At 43.4% G+C, this 18,979-nt stretch overlaps 1 protein-coding gene across 1 annotated transcript in view; it reads left to right on the top strand.

Moving 5' to 3' along the window:
• The window catches only part of pnpt1 (polyribonucleotide nucleotidyltransferase 1, mitochondrial), a 99,819-nt gene that overhangs the window by 26,978 nt on the left and 53,862 nt on the right, over nucleotides 1-18,979 (top strand). Inside the window, exons 7-9 of the mRNA XM_069931489.1 lie at nucleotides 5,827-5,874; nucleotides 6,374-6,487; nucleotides 10,659-10,845. Coding sequence (XP_069787590.1) covers nucleotides 5,827-5,874; nucleotides 6,374-6,487; nucleotides 10,659-10,845 — 349 coding nt within the window. The remainder of the gene's footprint in view (nucleotides 1-5,826; nucleotides 5,875-6,373; nucleotides 6,488-10,658; nucleotides 10,846-18,979) is intronic.

Here is an 18,979-nt window from a genome sequence, read left to right as displayed (position 1 = left end):
CTTCTCATTCCTTCAAGTTCACTGGTTGAAGGTCATTCTTATACTGTACACAGAATTTAACATTTATAAAATTCACCAGGCTTTGGTGCTTGAAAGGTAAATGGTTACCATTCAGGAAAGTTCTTTCCAGTTTTCAGAGAGATTCGTTATACACTGACACCCACAACTGATTCTTTTTTTAAAATCAATCACTTCAGTGTCTTGATGAAAAAACTTGCCCCTTCAGGGTTCTCCAGATGATAACCTCTTTCTTTCAGGTCACCACAGAGTGCCTTTTTGTTTCTCTTATTCCAAGTGAAACATTAGACAGCCAGTCCTCTCTTCTTGCATGAACCACAAGGGCTTTGACCAGGCTGAACTAAGCACTCACAACCCATTTTCCACAAGCTTGCCAGCTTTTTCTGTTCCAGTTCCAATTGCTGCTGCTAAATGTAAAACTGTAGAACTGATCTCTCTATCTCTCCCCACCCCCACCCCCCCAAGAAAAAAAAAACCTGTTTGTCTCTTCTATGCTGGCAAAACCACATGACCCTCTTAGAACAGCAAGTTCCACTCCAGACAGAATGCAGCTCCGACAAGTTCTTTCATCTGTTGCTTTTTTGTAAACAACAATCCACTAGTGAAATCTCTCAGGAACTCTAAACTTCTGCAAAGGTTCTGGGACCCCAACATGTCTAATGTGAGCAGAGCTCCAGTATTTTAAATAAGATCTGTTTTAAAGTGTTTGTATGTGACCTACACTAAAAAACCTTTCCCAATTTATCTCCCAAAAACATATCTATATTCTGTCACAGTACTAAAACCTAATGACAGGTGATCTGATTGTCAACACACAACTCTGTACACAAAGCATTGATGTAGCAGATAAAGGTTGAATATTTTTCCTTCAAGGAAACGTGGCAAATGAGTTTTTATGCGGTTTGAAATGCAAACCACAGTAATATTTGTCGTGTATGTTACTTTTGCTGTGAATTTACAAATGCCGATAACTAGGTATAGATAATATAGTGGATAAAATAAGGAAATCCCTTACAGGGAGTTGCTTGGATAAAGTTAAAAGGAATAAAGACTTGTCTGTGTAGCACCTTTTCAAAAATTTTGAACTATCTTGAACAGCAGTTACTTTTAACTGCAGTGTTTATAAGCAGTTTGTTTAAATTAATGTGATAAATGGGTAATGTTAAATATACTATTGATAGAGAGTGATAGCCAAAGTCATGGAGGGTTTTGGGGGGAAAAGATGTGTGGCCTTAGGCCATAGATCAGCCATGATCTTGTTGCATGGCTGCTCAGACTGAAGAAATTTTTCATTTTAGTTTATTCCTGATTGAAATATAAATAGTGGTCAGTATCAGACATGGTTGATCTCTTCTTTGAAATGAGACATGGGATCTTTCATGTCCACTTTGTAAAAAAAGATGTGGCTTTCCGTTAATGCATCACGTGCATAATATGTTCCTTTCTTTCCAGTGCAACACACCTTTTATACTGGAGCGTTAGCCCAGATTTTTGTGCTGAGGTCTGTGGGCTAGATCTTGCAACTTTCTAATGTAGGTTAGAAGAGCACCAAGGATAATACTGAAAGGGAAAGAAATAGAAAAGTACAATTTTTGGAAGAGATTCCTGGTGTTCTGGTGCTTAAAACAGAAATGTTCTCATGTATGCACCAACTAGTTGAAGTTCAGATTCAGATTTATTGTCAGAGTATATACATGACATCACATACAACCTTTTTTTCTGCAGGCATGGCAGAATAACCACTAATTGGTAGTGAAAAACATAAACTGTACACAGCATAAACCTGTAAACAAATAAAAGAACTGTAATCAGATAATAAATGTATGCAAACTGCAATACAGAGAGAAAGACAAAAGAAAATCAATAAAGTGCACAAGTAAGAATCCTTAAAAGAGTTTCTGATTGAATTTGTGGTTGAGGAGTCTGATAGTGGCAGGTTAGCAGCTGTTCCTGAACCTGGTGATGTAAGTCTTGTGGAACCTATACCTCTTTACTGATGGCAGCAGAGACACCAGAGTGTATGCTGGGTGGTGTGGGTCTTTGATGATTCCTCTGCCCTATGATGGCAGTGTTCCCTGTAGATGTGTTCAAAAGTGGGGAGAATTTTGCCTGTGATGACCTGGGCTGTGTCCACTACCTTTTGGAGGGCTTAGCTCTCAGGGGTATTGGTGACCCATACCAGATTGTGATGCAGCCAGTCAGCACACTTTCCATCACATCTCTGTAGAAATTTGTCATGGTTTCCTGGTGTCATACCAAACCTGCAAACTCCTGAGGAAGTAGAGCCACTGACATACTTTCTTCACGATGACATTGGTGTGTTGGGACCAGGAAAAGAGCTTCTGAGTTAGTGACTTCCAAGAACCTAAATTTGCTCACCCTCTCCACCTCTGATCCACCAATTATCACTGGATTTCCTGAAATCAACAATCAGCTCCTTACTTTTGGTGACATACAGCACAGTAACAGGCCATTTCCTTACTTTTGGGTTGTTGTTGATGCACCATTCAGCCAAGTTTTCAAACTCTCTTCTGTACGCTGACTCATCCCCATCCTTTATACAACCCATTACCATGGTATCATCGGCAAATTTGTAGATGTTGTTATTGTCATACTGAACTACACAGTAAAAGAGAGTAGAGCAGGGAGCTAAGAACTCAGCTCTGTGGTGCTCCGGTACTGATGAAAGTTGTGGAGGAGAAGCTCTTACTAATCTTCACTAATTGTGGTCTGGAGGTGAGGAAATCCATGTGGGGTGTTAACTCCCTGGTTCAGGTGTTTGCTGATCAGTTTTGAGGAGATGATGGTGTTAAATGCTGAACTGTAGTCGCTAAAGAGCATCTTGATGTATGCATCTTTGCTGTCCAGGTGTTCTAGGGCTTTGTGTAGAGCCAGTGAGATGGCATTTGCCAGAGACCTGTTTCTACGATAGGCGAACTGGAATGGATCATTGTCACTGCTCAGACAGGAGCTGATCTGCTTCATCACCAGCCTTTCAAAACACTTCATCACTGATGATGTAAATGCTACTGGTCGATAGTCATTAAGGCAGGTTGAGTTTTAATGATTGCATAACTTAGTGTACTTATATTTAAAAAAATATAGAACCATAGAACATTACACAGCATAGTATCATGCCCCTTTGGCTCTTCTAATCTGTGCCAAACCATTTTTTTACTAGTCCCACTGACCTGCACCCAGTCCATAGCCCTCCATACCTCAACCATCCATGCACCCATCCAAATTCTTTTTAAATGTTTAAAATTGAGCCTATATTCACCAATTCAGCTGGCAGCTCGTTGCACACTCCCACCCCCTAAACTTTTCCCTTTTCACTCTTAACCCATGTCCTCTGTTTTTTATCACACCTACCCTCAGTGGAAAAAGCCTATCTACATTTACTCTGTCCATCCCCCTCATAATTTTAAATACCTCCATCAAATCACCCTTCATTCTTCTACACTTCAGAGAAGAAAATCTTTACCTGTAACTCAGTTCCTGAAGTCTGGGCAACATGCGAATAAATCTTCTCTGCACTCTTTATATCTTACTGATATTTTTCCTGTATTTTGGTAACCTAAAATCTTCTACTATCACAACCTTATGTTTCCTGCAACTGTCTGCTATCTCTACAGATATGATCCTTCAATTCTCAATGACTATTGGGCAGTCTATAATAGAACCCCATGAGTGTGGTCATACCTTTCCCGTTGCTCTGTGATTGCAGCTGTGATTGTGACCCTGATGAGAAATGCCACTCTCTCTTTCATCCCTCCCGTTTTATCATGTCGAAAGCAATGGAAAACTCGAACATTGAGCTGCCAGTCCTGCTCCTGCAAAAAAGTTTCACTAATTGCCACAATGTCATAATTCCATGTGCTAATGCATGCTCTACGCTTGTCTGCCTTTCCGACAACTTGCAATGAAATAGATGCACCTGAGAACATTTCCACCACATTCAACTTGTTGACTTGTAACGATGCATGGAATTTTCACATCATCTTTTCCCTCCTCCACTCCTCTATCTGCTCTGGCACTCTGGTTCCCATCCCCCTGCAAATCTAGTTTAAACCCACCAGACCAGCACTACCAAATCTTCCCACTATAAACCTCAAAGCACATGCTGGTGGCAGTATTTAAAAGGGAAGATGTGATATTGCAGCAAAATGTGATTAAGGAATGTGAACCTGAAGCAAAGATTATTGGTAGAGGGGAAGGCTGAGAGGCAAAAGATTTAATAGTTTGTATTGGGCAAACTTGACAACTTAATGTTTTAACAAATACAAAGTATTATTGATGCTCCTACCCTTTGTACATTGGTGAATTGATTCTTTGCTGTTAACTGGAGTATCTTGTCTACCTATATTCCATATGAGCTTGAACATTTAATTAATATACTTTGAATAACTAAAGTATCAGAACCAGCACCACCAGGCTGAGAAATAACTTCTTCCCACTGGCAGTGAGAATGCTGATCAACCAAAGGAACTGCTCTCACTAACCATCTAACAAAGCATTGTTTATTTATTTGTATAGATCACACATGTCAAACTCTGGCCCGCAGGCCAAATTTGGCCCGCGATATAATTATATTTGGCCCGCAAGATCATTTCAAAAATGTATTAGAGGTGGCCCGCCCTGCAGCGAGAGCCAATGCTGTTTTTTAGTAATGTCAGCCCCACCATCCTCCCCCTTCATTGCACATCCTTCCCCATTGTAACACGAGAAATTGTAACACGAGAAGTCTGTCGATGTCATCAGCCGGCAAGCCAGTTGGAAGGCTCCCCGCACAACCAGTCACTTCTCCCACCTGTCGAGCGGTGCGGCGGATTGGCGAGCGCCTGTGACTTCCTGTCAGCGCAACGGGCATGGCAGGCTGCGCACGGCCCACGGGCAGCGCGAGCCCCGCGCGACTGGCACCGGACGGCCCTTCCACAGCGCAAGCGCACTTCTCCCGGTCGCCACGGCCTTCAGCGCTTGCACCCGCGCAGACCCCAGGGATGGCTGGTTCGGCCCTGCACGTGAAGAGAGATGGTGGCTGTCCGCAAAGGCTGATCGGCAGCGCGCTGGGCCTGAGTGGGTGGGTAAGCAGGGGTGGGCAGAGGGTGTAGGTGCGGAGTAATGGGCAGGGGAAGTTATGGTGGTGCAAGGGAGGGATGAGTAGAAGGAGGGGTGGATAGGGAAGAGGTAAAAGGGGAGGGGCAGGGCGAGTAGGGGAGGGGTGATTAGAGGGTGAGAGACGGGTAGAGAGAGGAACAGGTTGAGGGGAGAGGCAGTAGAGGCGTGTATAGGATGGGGTGGGTAGAGGCAGAGCGAGTGGAGTGAGGGGTGAGTAGAGGTTGGGTAAAGGACTGGTCAGGTAGAGGGATGGTGGGTCGAGGGTGAATAGAGGCCTAGAGCCTGAGGAGTGAGCAGGAAATGCTGAGTCTTGATGCAGGCCAAAATGGACACAGCCTGTGAATGCTGACTACATCTCCACAGGGACCAAATATGTTTCCCTCAGGTCAAGCAAAGGGTGAACTTGAGCTACCTACTCCTGACCTGTAACATTATCCTCCTAAAGTTATATCCTAAAGTTTAACATTACATATGTTGAAAGAAGAGAAAACATGCAGATGTTGTTGAAAATTTTCAATAAATATTTAGTTCAGCCCTCGACTTAGTCCAAGTTTTTAATTTTGGCCCTCCGTGAATTTGAGTTTGACACCCCTGGTATAGATGAACATTTGTCATGCATATGTATTATTTGCCTGTATGATTATTGGTTCTTCGTATGCGTCAAGTTTACTCCTGTCCCTCTTTTGACAGCATCTGCAGCCTTGGCGTTGTCTGACATTCCATGGAATGGACCTATAGGTGAGTAATCTTTCATCTAGGGACTTGCTCTTTATGGGGTACCAAATTGACAGATCAATAACGTGTAATGCAGGGCAGTACTTGACGTCTGCAGTTACCCCAAGTAACTTTCTCATTTCATTGCCAAATACAAAAGTAGTTTGGCCAGGAGTCCAAGTGAAATATTTCTTTATATGTTAAAAATGCTATTTTGTTGGGTTGTACTGTTACAATCAGATGACAAATAAACTTGAATTTGAAGACCATTTTCTCAATAAATAAAACAAAATATTTTCTCTTTAGTTTTGATTAAGAGAAAGAGTTAAGGTGGTAACTATAAATATTTTTAATCTGTTTTATTTAACTAGCATACTTGCATGGCATTTAATGTAAATTGACATAGTCATTCAAGTATTTAATTTGTTGATCATCAATTCTGTCATCATTTTTTGCCATTACTATTGAAATTGCTTTGTGCCTAGTCTACAGTTATATTTTAAAAAAATAACACATTTTTCAGGTGCTGTAAGAGTTGGTCTTGTAGATGGAGAAGTTGTAATTAACCCAACTCGAAAAGAAATGGCATCAAGCACTTTAAATTTGGTTCTGGCTGGAGCTCCTCAGAACCAAGTAGGTAAGCATATAATTTTAAAATTTTAGACATACAGAACGGTAACAGGCCCCACGTGTCCATGCCACCCGGATACGTTTTTGAATGGTGAGAGGAAACGGGAGCCCCCGGAGGGAAAACCCGCACAGACATGGGGAGAACATACAAATTCCTTACAGTGCGGATCTCGAACCAAAGTCCTGATCGCTGGCACCGTAAAAGTATTGCACTAACTGCAATGCCAACTGTGCCACCCTTTGTTATTTATGTAATCTCTTGTCTACAATAAAAATACCTTGTGTAGTGAAAATTGCATTCTTAGATTTTTTTAAATGTAATTTAACATTTGCTATTACAGATGCAGAATCCTTTATCCGGAACCCTTGGGGGACAGTGTGTTCCGAATTTCGGAATTTTACCGGATTTCAAAAAACCCACCCAAATTGTGCTGCCGTATCCACCCCCACCCCCTTTCAGTCTCCCTGCCATCTCCCCCAATTCCCCCTCGCCTGCCCGTCTCACGCTGCCGGTCTCCCGGCCGCCCGACTCGCGCTGCCAGTTTCCCCCCTCGTCCACCCAACTCGCACTGCCAGCCTCTCGGCCGCCCGACTCGCCTGCCGGTCTCCCCCCCTCACCCACCCAACTCATGCTGTTACCTCTCTCCCCACTTGCTGTGTTTTGGAGCTTTCGGATTTTAGATGTCCGGATAAAGGATTGTGTATCTGTATTATCTTCAAAATCCTAATGCAATAATTAATGTAATTTTTAGATACTTTTTAACAAGTGAGATCATGATCCCCTAATTTAATTTATTGATTGTTAGCTGAATATCCTCCAATTTAATTTAAATCCCTATTATATAGCATAAATTAAGGCAGGGAATACATATTTGCAAGTTAGTATCCAAGAAAGAACATGAGATGGTAATGACTTCAAATTTAAAATTACTTTTAGTTAGTCTGTTGTGGTGCCATTGACCATTTATACTCCAATTAAATCAGCAGTGGTGGTATTACTATCACAATTCCCATCATTATAAATTCCATTTTCCTCCAACACTTTGCAAAAGTGCAAGTCAGTAGGACTTTAAATGTGACATTAAGGGAATGATGTTATAATGGGATTTAGCAATCATAGAATTTGTCCTTTTGAATTGCGCATTAGCCCTAGAGTTTGAAATCCCGCATAACCATGCTCCAATAATTTACAACAATTAGGGAAAAATTTTAAAGAATGCCCCACATTATGCTGGACATAATTTTTTTTTTCCAAAAGATTTGTTTCTGGGAAAAAAATGGGGATTTTGAGAGGATTCTTAAGGATAGGATTTATGAGCATTTGGAGAAGTGCAGTCTATTCAAGTCCAAGTGTGAATGCAGTCTATTCAAGGCTTTGTGCAGGGATAGTTGTGCCTCACAAGCCTAATTGAGTTTTTAAGAAGGCAACAAAAAAAATTGGTGAAGATAGGGCAGTAGATGTGGTCTAAATGGATTTTAGTAAGGCATTTCACAAGGTCCCCCATGAGAGACTCATTGAGAAAGTCATGAGGCATGGGATCCATGGGAATTTTGGCTGTGTTGATTAAAAATTGGCTTGCGTGTAGAAAGCAGAGGATAGTAATGGATGAAAAGTATTCTGCCTGGAGGTCAGTAACTCATGGAATTCCAAAGGGATCTGTTCTGGGACCCATACTCTTTGTGATTTTTATAAATGTCTAAGATAAAGAAGCAGAAGAATGGGTCAGTTAATTTGCAGATGATACAAATGTTGGAGGAGTTGTGGATGGTGCTGAAGGTTGTCATAGGTTATAAAGGAATATAGTCAGAATGCAGAGTTGGGTAGAAAAGTGGCAGGTTGCGTTCAATCTGGATAAATGTGAGGTGATGCATTTTGGAAGGACAAACCAGAAGGCTGAGTACAGGGTTAACAGTGTGGATGAACAAAGGGACCTTGGGGTCCAAATCCATACATCTCTCAGGTTGCCACACAGGTTGACAGGATAGTTAAGAAGGCCTATGGCATACTGGGCTTCATTAATGAGGGAGATTGAATTCAGGGGTCATATTGCAACTCTACAAATCTCTGGTAAGACCACATGGAGTATTGTGTTCATTTCTGGTTACCTCATTATTGGAAGGATGTGGAAGCTATGGAGAGGGTGCAGAGGAGATTTGCCAGGATGTTTACTAGATTGAAAAATAAACCTTATATGACAAGGTTAGCAGAGCTGGGAGTTTTCTCTTTGGAGCATAGAAGGATGAGAGGAGACTTAATAGAGGTCTACAAGATTATGAGGCATAGATAGGGTGGACAGCTAGAGCCTGTTTCCCAGGGCAGGATTAGAAAACACTAACAGATGTGTTCAAAGAGAAGGGAAAGGGAGACATCAGGGGTAGTTTTTTTACGCAGAGGATTGTGGGTGCCTGGAATGCCTTGCCAGAGATGGTGGTGGAGACTGAAACACAAGGGACATTCAAGAGACTCCGAGACGGGCACATGGATGAAAGAAAAATAGGAGGATTATGAGGTAGGAAGGGTTTAGTATTTTTTTGGGAGGAATATATTGGTCGGCCAACATCAAGGGTCGAAGGGTTTATACTGTGCTGTTATGTTCTATAATAGACAACTTCAAACTGAACAGAAAGACAATTTCAGATTCACTGCATTACATAGGAAGTTGGAGAAACATTAACTTTTATTGAATTTAGCATGTTTAATTGCATAATGATGCTGACATATTGCATTAGTTCAACTGACCTAAAAATGTGTTGCCGTTGGTTATCATTTGGTCTCAGCATCTGATGTCTCTTGTTCAAAAATAGTTGGCCAGCATTGATGGATTTCAGTTGCCCTAATACCGCTTTTCCATGGTCTCAATATCCTGGCGAAACCTTTCATCATGTTCGTCACTGGTTGCACCAAGATCAGCAGGGAATAAGTCCAAGTGTGAATGCAGAAAATTAATTTTCAATGCAGTATTGCACTTCATGGTTTTGTACGCTTGAAATAGACACAAAATATGACAGGAAATCACAAAAGTAGCTTGCATCTTAAAAAACATTACATGATAGGAAATTGTTCATGATCAGCAGTCCAAAATCCATAAAATATACTCAAAAGTGTTCAGGAAGCAAAATCTTCATTGTCTGGTGTTATCTGTGGAAAAATGGCTTCTATGAAGTCATCTACATCTCCTGTAACATAGGACAAAGAAGAAAAATATAATACCTGAATGAAGAATGATACAACCCCATAGAATCTTCACTGCAGACTCCCCACTTCTAAAATCTTTGAAAAAAAATCTTTTGAGCAAGTCATGTCACTTCAAACTTTACTCAATTTTCATTTTGGAATAAGCCAAAAGAATATATATTTAAAATGACAATGCATGGAAGCACATGTCCCTGTTCCATATGGAGCTGAGTTAAATCAGTTTTCTGAAAAGCTCTCTCTGCTGACAATCTATTCAACAATTTATATTTGGATGGTCTCTTTAACTTATGATAGAGCATACCATCATGCAATTGAAACACCTCCAACATTTGAGGCCCACGCTGTAGCAATAATTAGCACCATAATTGAAATAACCATGCATATCAAGCAAGTCATCCACAGGATAGACAGCAATGCAGATTGCCATTATGTCATTTGTAAAAGAATCCTTAATCCCTTAAATTCTTTTTTTCTGTGTGCAGCATGTGAAAGCTACTATGCATTAGAATTTAAAGGCTGTTGTCTCATTTATGCTATTTGATAACTGTCTTTGGATAACTGTGACCTTATCATTTGCATTTTGTAAGATATTGTATCCATCATTTTGACATGGCTCAAGGACTCCAGTGTACAGAGAAAGATTTGGGACTTACCAGTACATCCAATTTAATATTAAAATCAACTATTCTTAACTTTGTAATATTTTAATTTCTGTATTGTGAATTAATGTTCTATTTTAACTTCATGTTTTGGCCTTCAGCCATCTGACTTGAAATGTTAGTATTTGGTACTACAAAGAATTTTGATTAAAAAAAAACTACGATTCTAAAATTCATCGAAAATAGGTGCAGGAATAGGCCATTCTGTTCATTGAGTCTGAACAACCATTCAATATAATCATGACCTCCTTGTGAAATATTGCATTAATAGATATTTAAGCGTTTTCTCAATGCAAAATTGATTTTTTTTTAACTTTTAACAGTCATGATGGAAGCTGCAGCAGATAACGTATTGCAACAGGATTTTTGTCATGCTATCAAAACTGGCGTGAAACACACTCAACAAATTGTCCAAGCCATTCAGCAACTAGCAAACAAGCACGGAAATTCCAAAAGAACGCCACAGAAAATATTCCTTCCTTCCAGAGAAATAGTTGACTATGCACGGCAGTAAGTTTTGTGATTCTGAACTAATGACTGAAAATTGTAATTTCCCGGAAAGGACATTTCTGTAGGAGTCACAGGCAGATTTGCAAGGGTCTTGTGCATAATTTTCACCATTGCTGAGTTGCTGATCGGTTTGGAATAAGAATGAAATAATTTGTATTTATTTATTGGGTGCACAACCTCTTTGCTTTTTGACTTGAGCATTGCAATGGTAAGGTTCAATGAAATTTACCAATTTATTTTAGAAATTCATGATTTTAATTCCATGCATCTTTTTATAATCTGATTAATTTTACTTGTGGGGAATACTCTTTGTTTTGAGTATAGACAGGACTTATTAAGAATAGTTTAGAGAAATTATTGAAAAATGAGATATGCACACATGAATTATCAAACTACCATTGCTACAGATCATTCTTGTTTGGCTTTATATCCCATACTATTCGCCAAAAAGCTTTTGAGTCCAGGCTTGCTACTATCTCAAAGGTAGTAGCATTTTATGGGAAGAATAATTCATTCACTTCAATTTCTAATACACATATCATGTAACTTACAGCAATGACATCAGCGTTCATATTCCTTGATCGTACATTGCCAGTACACACAGGTTGCTACCCTGAATGTGGACGCAAAATTGAAACAAGTTGTTAGTATATTATTCAAGTATTTGGCTGAAAGAAACTAACTGCAGGTTGCAGTTACTGTGTGAACCAAGCAGCTCTAAAGTGGAGAAAGTCTAATCAAAGGCAAATACAGTTTCTTTTTAAACATAGAGTCATAGAAGCATAGAACATTACAGCATAGAAACAGGCCCTTTCAGCCCTTCTAGTCTGTGCCGAACCATTTTTTTGCCTAGTCACACTGACCTGCACCCAGTCCATTGCCCTCCATTCCTCTTCCATCCATTTACTTGTCTAAATTCTTCTTAAATGTAAAAATTGGCCCACATTCATCACTTCATCTGACAGATCATTCCACTCTCTGTGTGAAGAAGTTCTTCCCTTATGTTCCCCCAAAACTTTTCCCCTTTCATTCTTAACTCGTGCTCTATGGTTTGTATTTCACCTATCCTTGGTGGAAAAAAAACTTATCTACTATTCTGTCTGTCCCCCTCATAATTTTAAATACCTTTATCAAATTTCCCCTCTTTATTCTATGCTCCAGGGAATAAAGTCCTAACCTGTTTAACCTTTCCATGTAACTGTACCTGAAGTCCAGACAACATCCTTGTAAGTCTTCTCTGCACTCTTTCTATCTTATTTATATCTTTCATGTGGTTAGGTGACCAACAATGCACACAATACTCTATATTTGACTTCACCTAGCTCCAATACTCACTACTTTGATTTATGAAGGCCAATATGCCAAAAGGTCTCTTTGCAACCCTATCCATGTGATGCCACTTTCAGGGAATTGAGTGTCTGTTCTACCACACTCCTCAGTGCCATACCATTTACCATGTATGTCCTTTCTTGGTTTGTCCTTCCAAAATGCAACACCTCAAACTTGTCTGCATTAAATTCCATCTGCCATTTTTCAGTCCATCTTTTCAGCTGGTCTAGATCCCTCTGCAAGCTTTGAAAACCTTCTTCACCATCCACAACGCCTCAAAACCTAGTGTAATCTGCACACTTGCTGATCCAACTCATCACATTATCTTCCAGATCATTGATGTAGATGACATAAATCAATGGTCCCAGTACTGAACCCTGAGACACACCACTAGTCATAGGCCTCCAGTCTGAGAAGCAGTCATCCACCACTTCTCTCTGGCTTCTCCTGTCCAGCCATTGTCAAATCTAGTTCACTACTTCACCATGAATACTGAGCATATGAACCTTCCTGATTAACTTCCCATATGGGACCTTATCAAAGGCCTTGCTAAAGTCCATGTAGACAATATCCACAGTCTCTCCTTCTCAAACTTCCTGATAACCTCCTCGAAAAACTTTACAAGATTGGTTAAATGTGATCTGCCATGCACAAAGTCATGTGGTCTATCCCTACAGTTCCTGGCTATCCAAATAATTGAATCTCTGATCTCTTAGAATGTCTTCCAGTAAATTACCTACTACTGATATCAGGCTCAACGGCATACAATTTCCAGGATTACATTTGCAGCTTTTTATAAACAATGGAACAACGTGAGCTACCCTTCACTCCTCCGACACCACATCTGTGGCTAAGGTCATTTTAAATATTTCTGCCAGAGACCCTGCAAGTTCTGCACTAGCCTCCCTCAAAGTCTGAGGGAATATTTTGTCAGGCCCTTGGATTTACCACCCTTATTTGCTTTAAGGCAGCAAGCACCTCCTCCTCTTTTAATAAGTATAATGTAGCCATGCACTACTCAAAAGAAGACAGACACACACATAGTGTAGTCAGGTTAAGCTCTGAGTTTTATTAGGGGCTCAGACCTGACTTTTATACTCGCCATGTTTCCGCCATTTCCCCCTTTTGCTTGCATCATAATCTGCATAACAAAGGCGGGTTTCCCGATGCAGGTGCCTTCTTGCATAACAATTCCTTCTTCCCCACATGCTGTCCCTGACTGTTGGCTGTGCAGCAAGGCCAACGCCATTTTGGGGTCATTGGCCTTTAAACTGCCCTTGTAGTCTGTTCACCTGTCGGGGCCAGTGCCACTGCATGGGCTGCTGGCTTTTAGTTGCGCTCACTGCCCGGAGCACTGGCTTGATCCCTGCGGTGGCAGGCTGCCATGTGACCCACCCCCCCTACCCCAGAATCGGAAGTATTGTCCTTGGTGCCCAGAGTCAGAGTCTCTGCAGGCTTTGGTGGCCTGCCTCTCTAGTCCAGTGCTGGTGTCACAATCAGGTGCACCGGGTCCAGGTGTGCTGGCTTTAGCATGTCCATGATGAAAACCTCTGTCTTGCCTCCGACCTCCAGCTTGAACATGGCTCCGTTGTTATGGACGAACAGAAGGGTCCCTCATATGCCCTCTGAAGTGGTGGATGATGTGGACCCCTGAAAATGGAAACGTACTCACAGACCTGTAAGTCTTTGGGTATGTTGGTGCTCGCGTGTACATGCCTGGAAGGTGGAGTCAAGGCCAAGTTGCTGATTCTTTCCCTCAGTCTGCAAAGGAACGCTGCCGAGTCATCCTGCTGTATGATGGTATGAATTCCGCCGGGATCAGTGAAGCTCCATGGATGAGTTTGGCCAAAGAGGTGTTGAGGTTTTCCTTGGATGCCATGCAGATCCCCAACAGCGTCCATGGTAGCTCATCTATCCAGTTGGGTCCTTGGAGTCTGGTCATGAGCACAGCCTTGAGGTGCCTATAGAAGCGCTCCACCAACCTGTTTGACCTTGGATGGTAGGCTGGACGCCCCACAGGCTGGTTGTGAACTGGGCCCCTCTGTCAAATGTGATGTGGGATGACAACCTGAACCGTGCCACCCAGGACGAGATGAGGTTGACGTGTCTGCCAGCAGGACTGCTTCTGGCCACCTGGTGAAACGGTCAACCATTGTGAAACAGGTAACGGAAACCCTGAGATACTGGCAAGGGTCCTACTATGTCCACGTTGATGTGATCGAACTTTCGTTCTGCGGGCTCGAAGTGCTAAGGTGGGGTTTTGGTATGCTGCTGTACTTTGGTGGTTTGGCACTGTGTGGATGCCTTCGCCCACTCGCTGACTTGTTTCTGCACCATGCCACACGTATTTGCTGGCCAGCAGCTGGACCGTGGTCCTGATGGACAGATGAGCCAGTCTGTGGATGGAATCAAAAACGTGCCATCTCCAAGCTGCCGGGCCAATAGGCCTGTCCTGGCCTGTGGCCACGTCGCACAGGAGGTGGTGTTACCTGTGCCGACTGGGGATGTCTATTAGCTGCAGACCCAATATGGCAGTCATGTATTGGGGCATCTCCTTGTCGCTCTGCTGTGCCTCCGACAGTGCTGCGAAGTCCAATACCCATGATAGTGTGTGGATACTTTGCTTGGACAGTGCATCAGCCACCATGTTGTCCTTGCTGGAGATGTGCCTTACATTTGTGATGTACTCTGAGATGCAAGACTGGTGTCATTGCTGGCGGGCTGACCAGGGATCTGAGATTTTAGCTAAGGCGAAAGTCAGGGGCTTGTGGTCTGTGAATGCCATGAAAGACTGCCCTCTAAGAAGTACCTGAAGTGGCAGATGGCTAAGTACAGTGCCAGTAGCTCCTTTCGAAAGCGCTGCATTTCAATTCTGGAGGCTACAGATTTTTGCTGAAGAAAGCCAGCGGCTGCCAACTTCCTTCAGTTTGCTGCTCCAGAACTCCGCCAATCGCCGTTTCTGAGGCATCCACCCTCAGGGCCGTTGGAGCATCTGCCCTGCAATGTGCCAGAATAGCAGTGCCTGCCAGGGCTTCCTTGGCCTTCACGAAGACCTCCGCTGACTCCTCGTTCCATGTAATGTCCTTTGCCTTGCTTGCCATCTGGGCGGCTGAGTGGATGAATCTGTGGTAGAAGTTAATCATCCCCACGAACTCCTGTAGTCCCTTAGTCATGCTGGGCCTAGGGAACTTCCGGATGGCCTCCACTTTGCTGGGTAGCGGTGTGGCTCCTTCCCTGATTATCCTGTGGCCTAGGAAGTTGATGGTCTCCAACCCGAATTGACATTTAGCTGGATTGATCGCCAGGCCGAACTCACTCAGTTGAGTGTAGAAGTTGCAGAGATGCATCATGTGTTCTTGTTGATTCCTGTTTGCCATGAGGATGTCATCCAGGTACACAAAGCTTCTGTCCAGGTCTCAGCCCACTATGTCCATTAGTCGCTGAAAGGACTTGCGGCATTCTTTAGCCCGAACGGTATACGAAGGAATTCGAAGAGGCTGCACAGGGTGATGATGGCAGTTTTGGGGACATCGGGGTGCACCGAGCGGGATCTGATGATGTCCTCGCACGAGGTCCACTTTGAACAAGATTTTTGCCCCGTGCAAGTTAGCTGCAAAGTCCTGGATGTGCGGCACAGGATATCGATCTGGTGTGGTAGCCATGTTGAGCCAGCGGTAGTCGCCGCATGGTCTCCATCCCCCAGTTGCTTTGGGCACCATGTGCAGGGGAGAAGCCCATGGGCTGTCCGACCGCCGTACGATGCCATGCTTCTCCAGTTTCTTGAATTCTTCCTTTGCCACCTGGAGTTTCTCTTGCATGGAGTGGTGGGCCTGGGTCAGAATGCTGGGGCATTGATGTGGTGAATTGGGGGGTGATTCGGCCAGAACCCTGGTGTATTCATCGGTTGCCTGTTCCTGGTGTCCTGTTCCGATAGAGGCAGGACACTGACCTCTGCTCCTGTGTCTACGAGAAAATCTCGTCTGGTCAGGCGGTTCCAGGCATACAGGAGGCTGTCTTGTTCGCTAGCCGTCGTGACCATTAGCGATGGCTGGTCCCAGCATTTCCCTGGAATGTGCATGGCGGCCTGCACTGGCAAGCTCCGGAACCCCATCTCTGGTGGAAGAAGCACCACTGGTCATTGGGATCACCTCCTCTGTTGGGTTGCTGTTCTTTAGGCGGGTCTGCACGGGTCTGTCTGTGGGATTTAGCAACGAGCCCCATGGAGGCCGTGCACTCTCTTTTCTGTTTCCACAGAACGTCCGCTCATGCTGTGACTTTCTGGGGGGTCGCTGAAATCCGTGTCAGCCAGGAGCAGTTGGATGTCCTGGGGCAGTTGCTCCAGGAATGCCTGCTCGAACATGATGCAGGGCTCATGTTTGCCCAGGAGAGCCAGCATCTCATTCATGAGAGCTGACGGGGGCTTGTCCCCCAGCCCATCCAAGTGGAGCAGACATGTCCCTCTCTCACGTTGTGAAAGCCCAAAGGGTCTCAGTAAGCAAGTCCTTGATGGCAGTGTTTGCACCTTCCATTGGGGGTTACTGGATGAAGTTGGCCACCTGGCTTGCTGTATCCTGGTCCAGGGCGCTCACCATGTGGTAGTACCAAGTGGACTCTGCTGTGATCTGCTGGATCTGGAACTGTGCCTCAGCCTGGTCAAACCACACGCATGGTTGATTCGTCCAGAAGGTCAGCAACTTGAAAGCGATTGCAAGGACTGCTGCCGGTTCGCTCATCATTGAGTTGAGATGCTGTCTAAACCGTCAGGGTCACTAATTGTAACCGCACGCTACTCAGAAGAAGGCACACACACACACACACACACACACACACACACACACACACACACACACACACACACACACACACACACACACACACACACACACACACACGTAGTGTAGTCAGGTTAAGCTCTCTTTATTAGGGGTTCAGGCCCGACTTTTATATTCCTCGCGTTCCTGCCGTTTCCCCCTTTTGCTTACGTCATGATCCGCATAACAAAAGCTGGTTTCCTGCGTCCTGGTACCTTCTTGCATAATAATCCCTTCTTTCCCTGCATACTGTCCCTGACTGTTGGTTGTGCAGTAGGGCAAGTGCCATTTTGTGGTTGCTGGCTGCTGCCCTTGGTGTCCTTTCACCTGTTAGTGCCAGTGCTGCCGCGCAGGCTACTGACTTTTAGTTGAGCTCGCCGCCTGGATCGCCGACTTGATCTCTACGGCAGTGTGCCGTCACAATAGATTCCATGACCTCACTGCTTGTTTTCCTTCCTTCCCATTAGCCCATTTCCTGAGTTTATACTGATGGGGAAAAAAACATTTAAGATCTCTCCCATCTTTTGGCTCCATACAAAACCAACCACTCTGATCTTCAAGGGACCAATTTTGTCCCTTACTATCCTTATGCTCTTAACATACCTGTTGAAATCTTTTGGATTATCCTTCACATTGTCTGCCAAAGCAACCTCATGTCTTCTTTTAGCCTTCCAAATTTATTTTTTAAGATTACTCTTGCGTTTTTTTTAAATACTTCTCAAGTACCTCATTTGCTTCATGTTAACATAACATAACATAACAATTACAGCAAGGAAACAGGCCATTAGGCCCTTCTAGTCCGCACCGAACCAAACACCCCTTTCTAGTCCTACCTCCCTGCACAATGCCCATAACCCTCCATCTTCTTCTCATCCATATACCTGTCCAACCTTTTCTTAAATAATACAATTGACTCCGCCGCCACTATTTCTCCCGGAAGATCATTCCACACGGCTACCACTCTCTGAGTAAAGAAGTTCCCCCTCATGTTACCTCTAAACCTCTGCCCCTTAACTTTTAACTCATGTCCTCTTGTTTTAATCTTTCCTCCTCTTAACGGAAATAGTCTATCCACATCCACTCTGTCTATCCCTTTCATAATCTTAAATCCCTCGGTGAACAATGAAGTCATTGAAGTCACTGCCATTGAGTACAGAGATCTAGAACACTATACAAGGCATCCAGTCTGGATGGAGTATGCATCTTGGTACTGAAAATCTGTGCTGACCAACTGGGCAATGTATTCCAACATCTCACTCTGACAGGATTTGGTACCCACCTTTTTCAAACAGGCCTCAATTATACCAGTGCCCAAGAAGAATATGGTAACCTGCTGAAATGACTACCAACCAGTGACACTCACATCCACAGTGGAAGTGTTTCAAGAGGCTGGTGTTGAATCATATCAGCTCCTGTCTGAACAGCGACATGGATCAGTTCCAATTTGCTTACTGCAGCAACAGGTCTACAACAGATGCCATCTCATTGGCTCTGCACAAAACCCTGTAACACCTGGACAGCAAATATACATACATCAGCATGTTCTTTATCGACTGCAGTTTGGCATTCAACACCATCATCCCATCATAACTAATCAGCAAACTCCCAAGACCTAGTCCTCAATATCCCACTGTGTAATTGCATCTCTGATTTCCTTTCCTCAAGACCACAATCATTGAGGATTAGGTAAGAACATCTCCACAATCTCCATCAGCACTGGAGCACCAGAGGGCTACGTATTTAGCCACCTGCTCTAATTGACTGTGTGGCTCAGTCTGTTAACACCACCATCTACACATTTACAAATTTGTTGATGATACCACAGTATAGTGGGCTGAATAAAATGGAATGATGAATCAGCATATAGGAGGGAGATTGAAAATTTTACTGAATGGTGTACTAACAATTACCTTGCGCTCAATGTCACCAAAACCAAGAAGCTGATTATGGTCTTTAGTAAGCAAAAATCAGATGTGTATGATCCATTGATCATT

This window comes from Narcine bancroftii, chromosome 4 (assembly GCF_036971445.1).
Source record: "Narcine bancroftii isolate sNarBan1 chromosome 4, sNarBan1.hap1, whole genome shotgun sequence".
Lineage (NCBI taxonomy): Eukaryota > Metazoa > Chordata > Chondrichthyes > Torpediniformes > Narcinidae > Narcine > Narcine bancroftii.
This window is presented reverse-complemented; position numbering and strand designations above follow the sequence as displayed.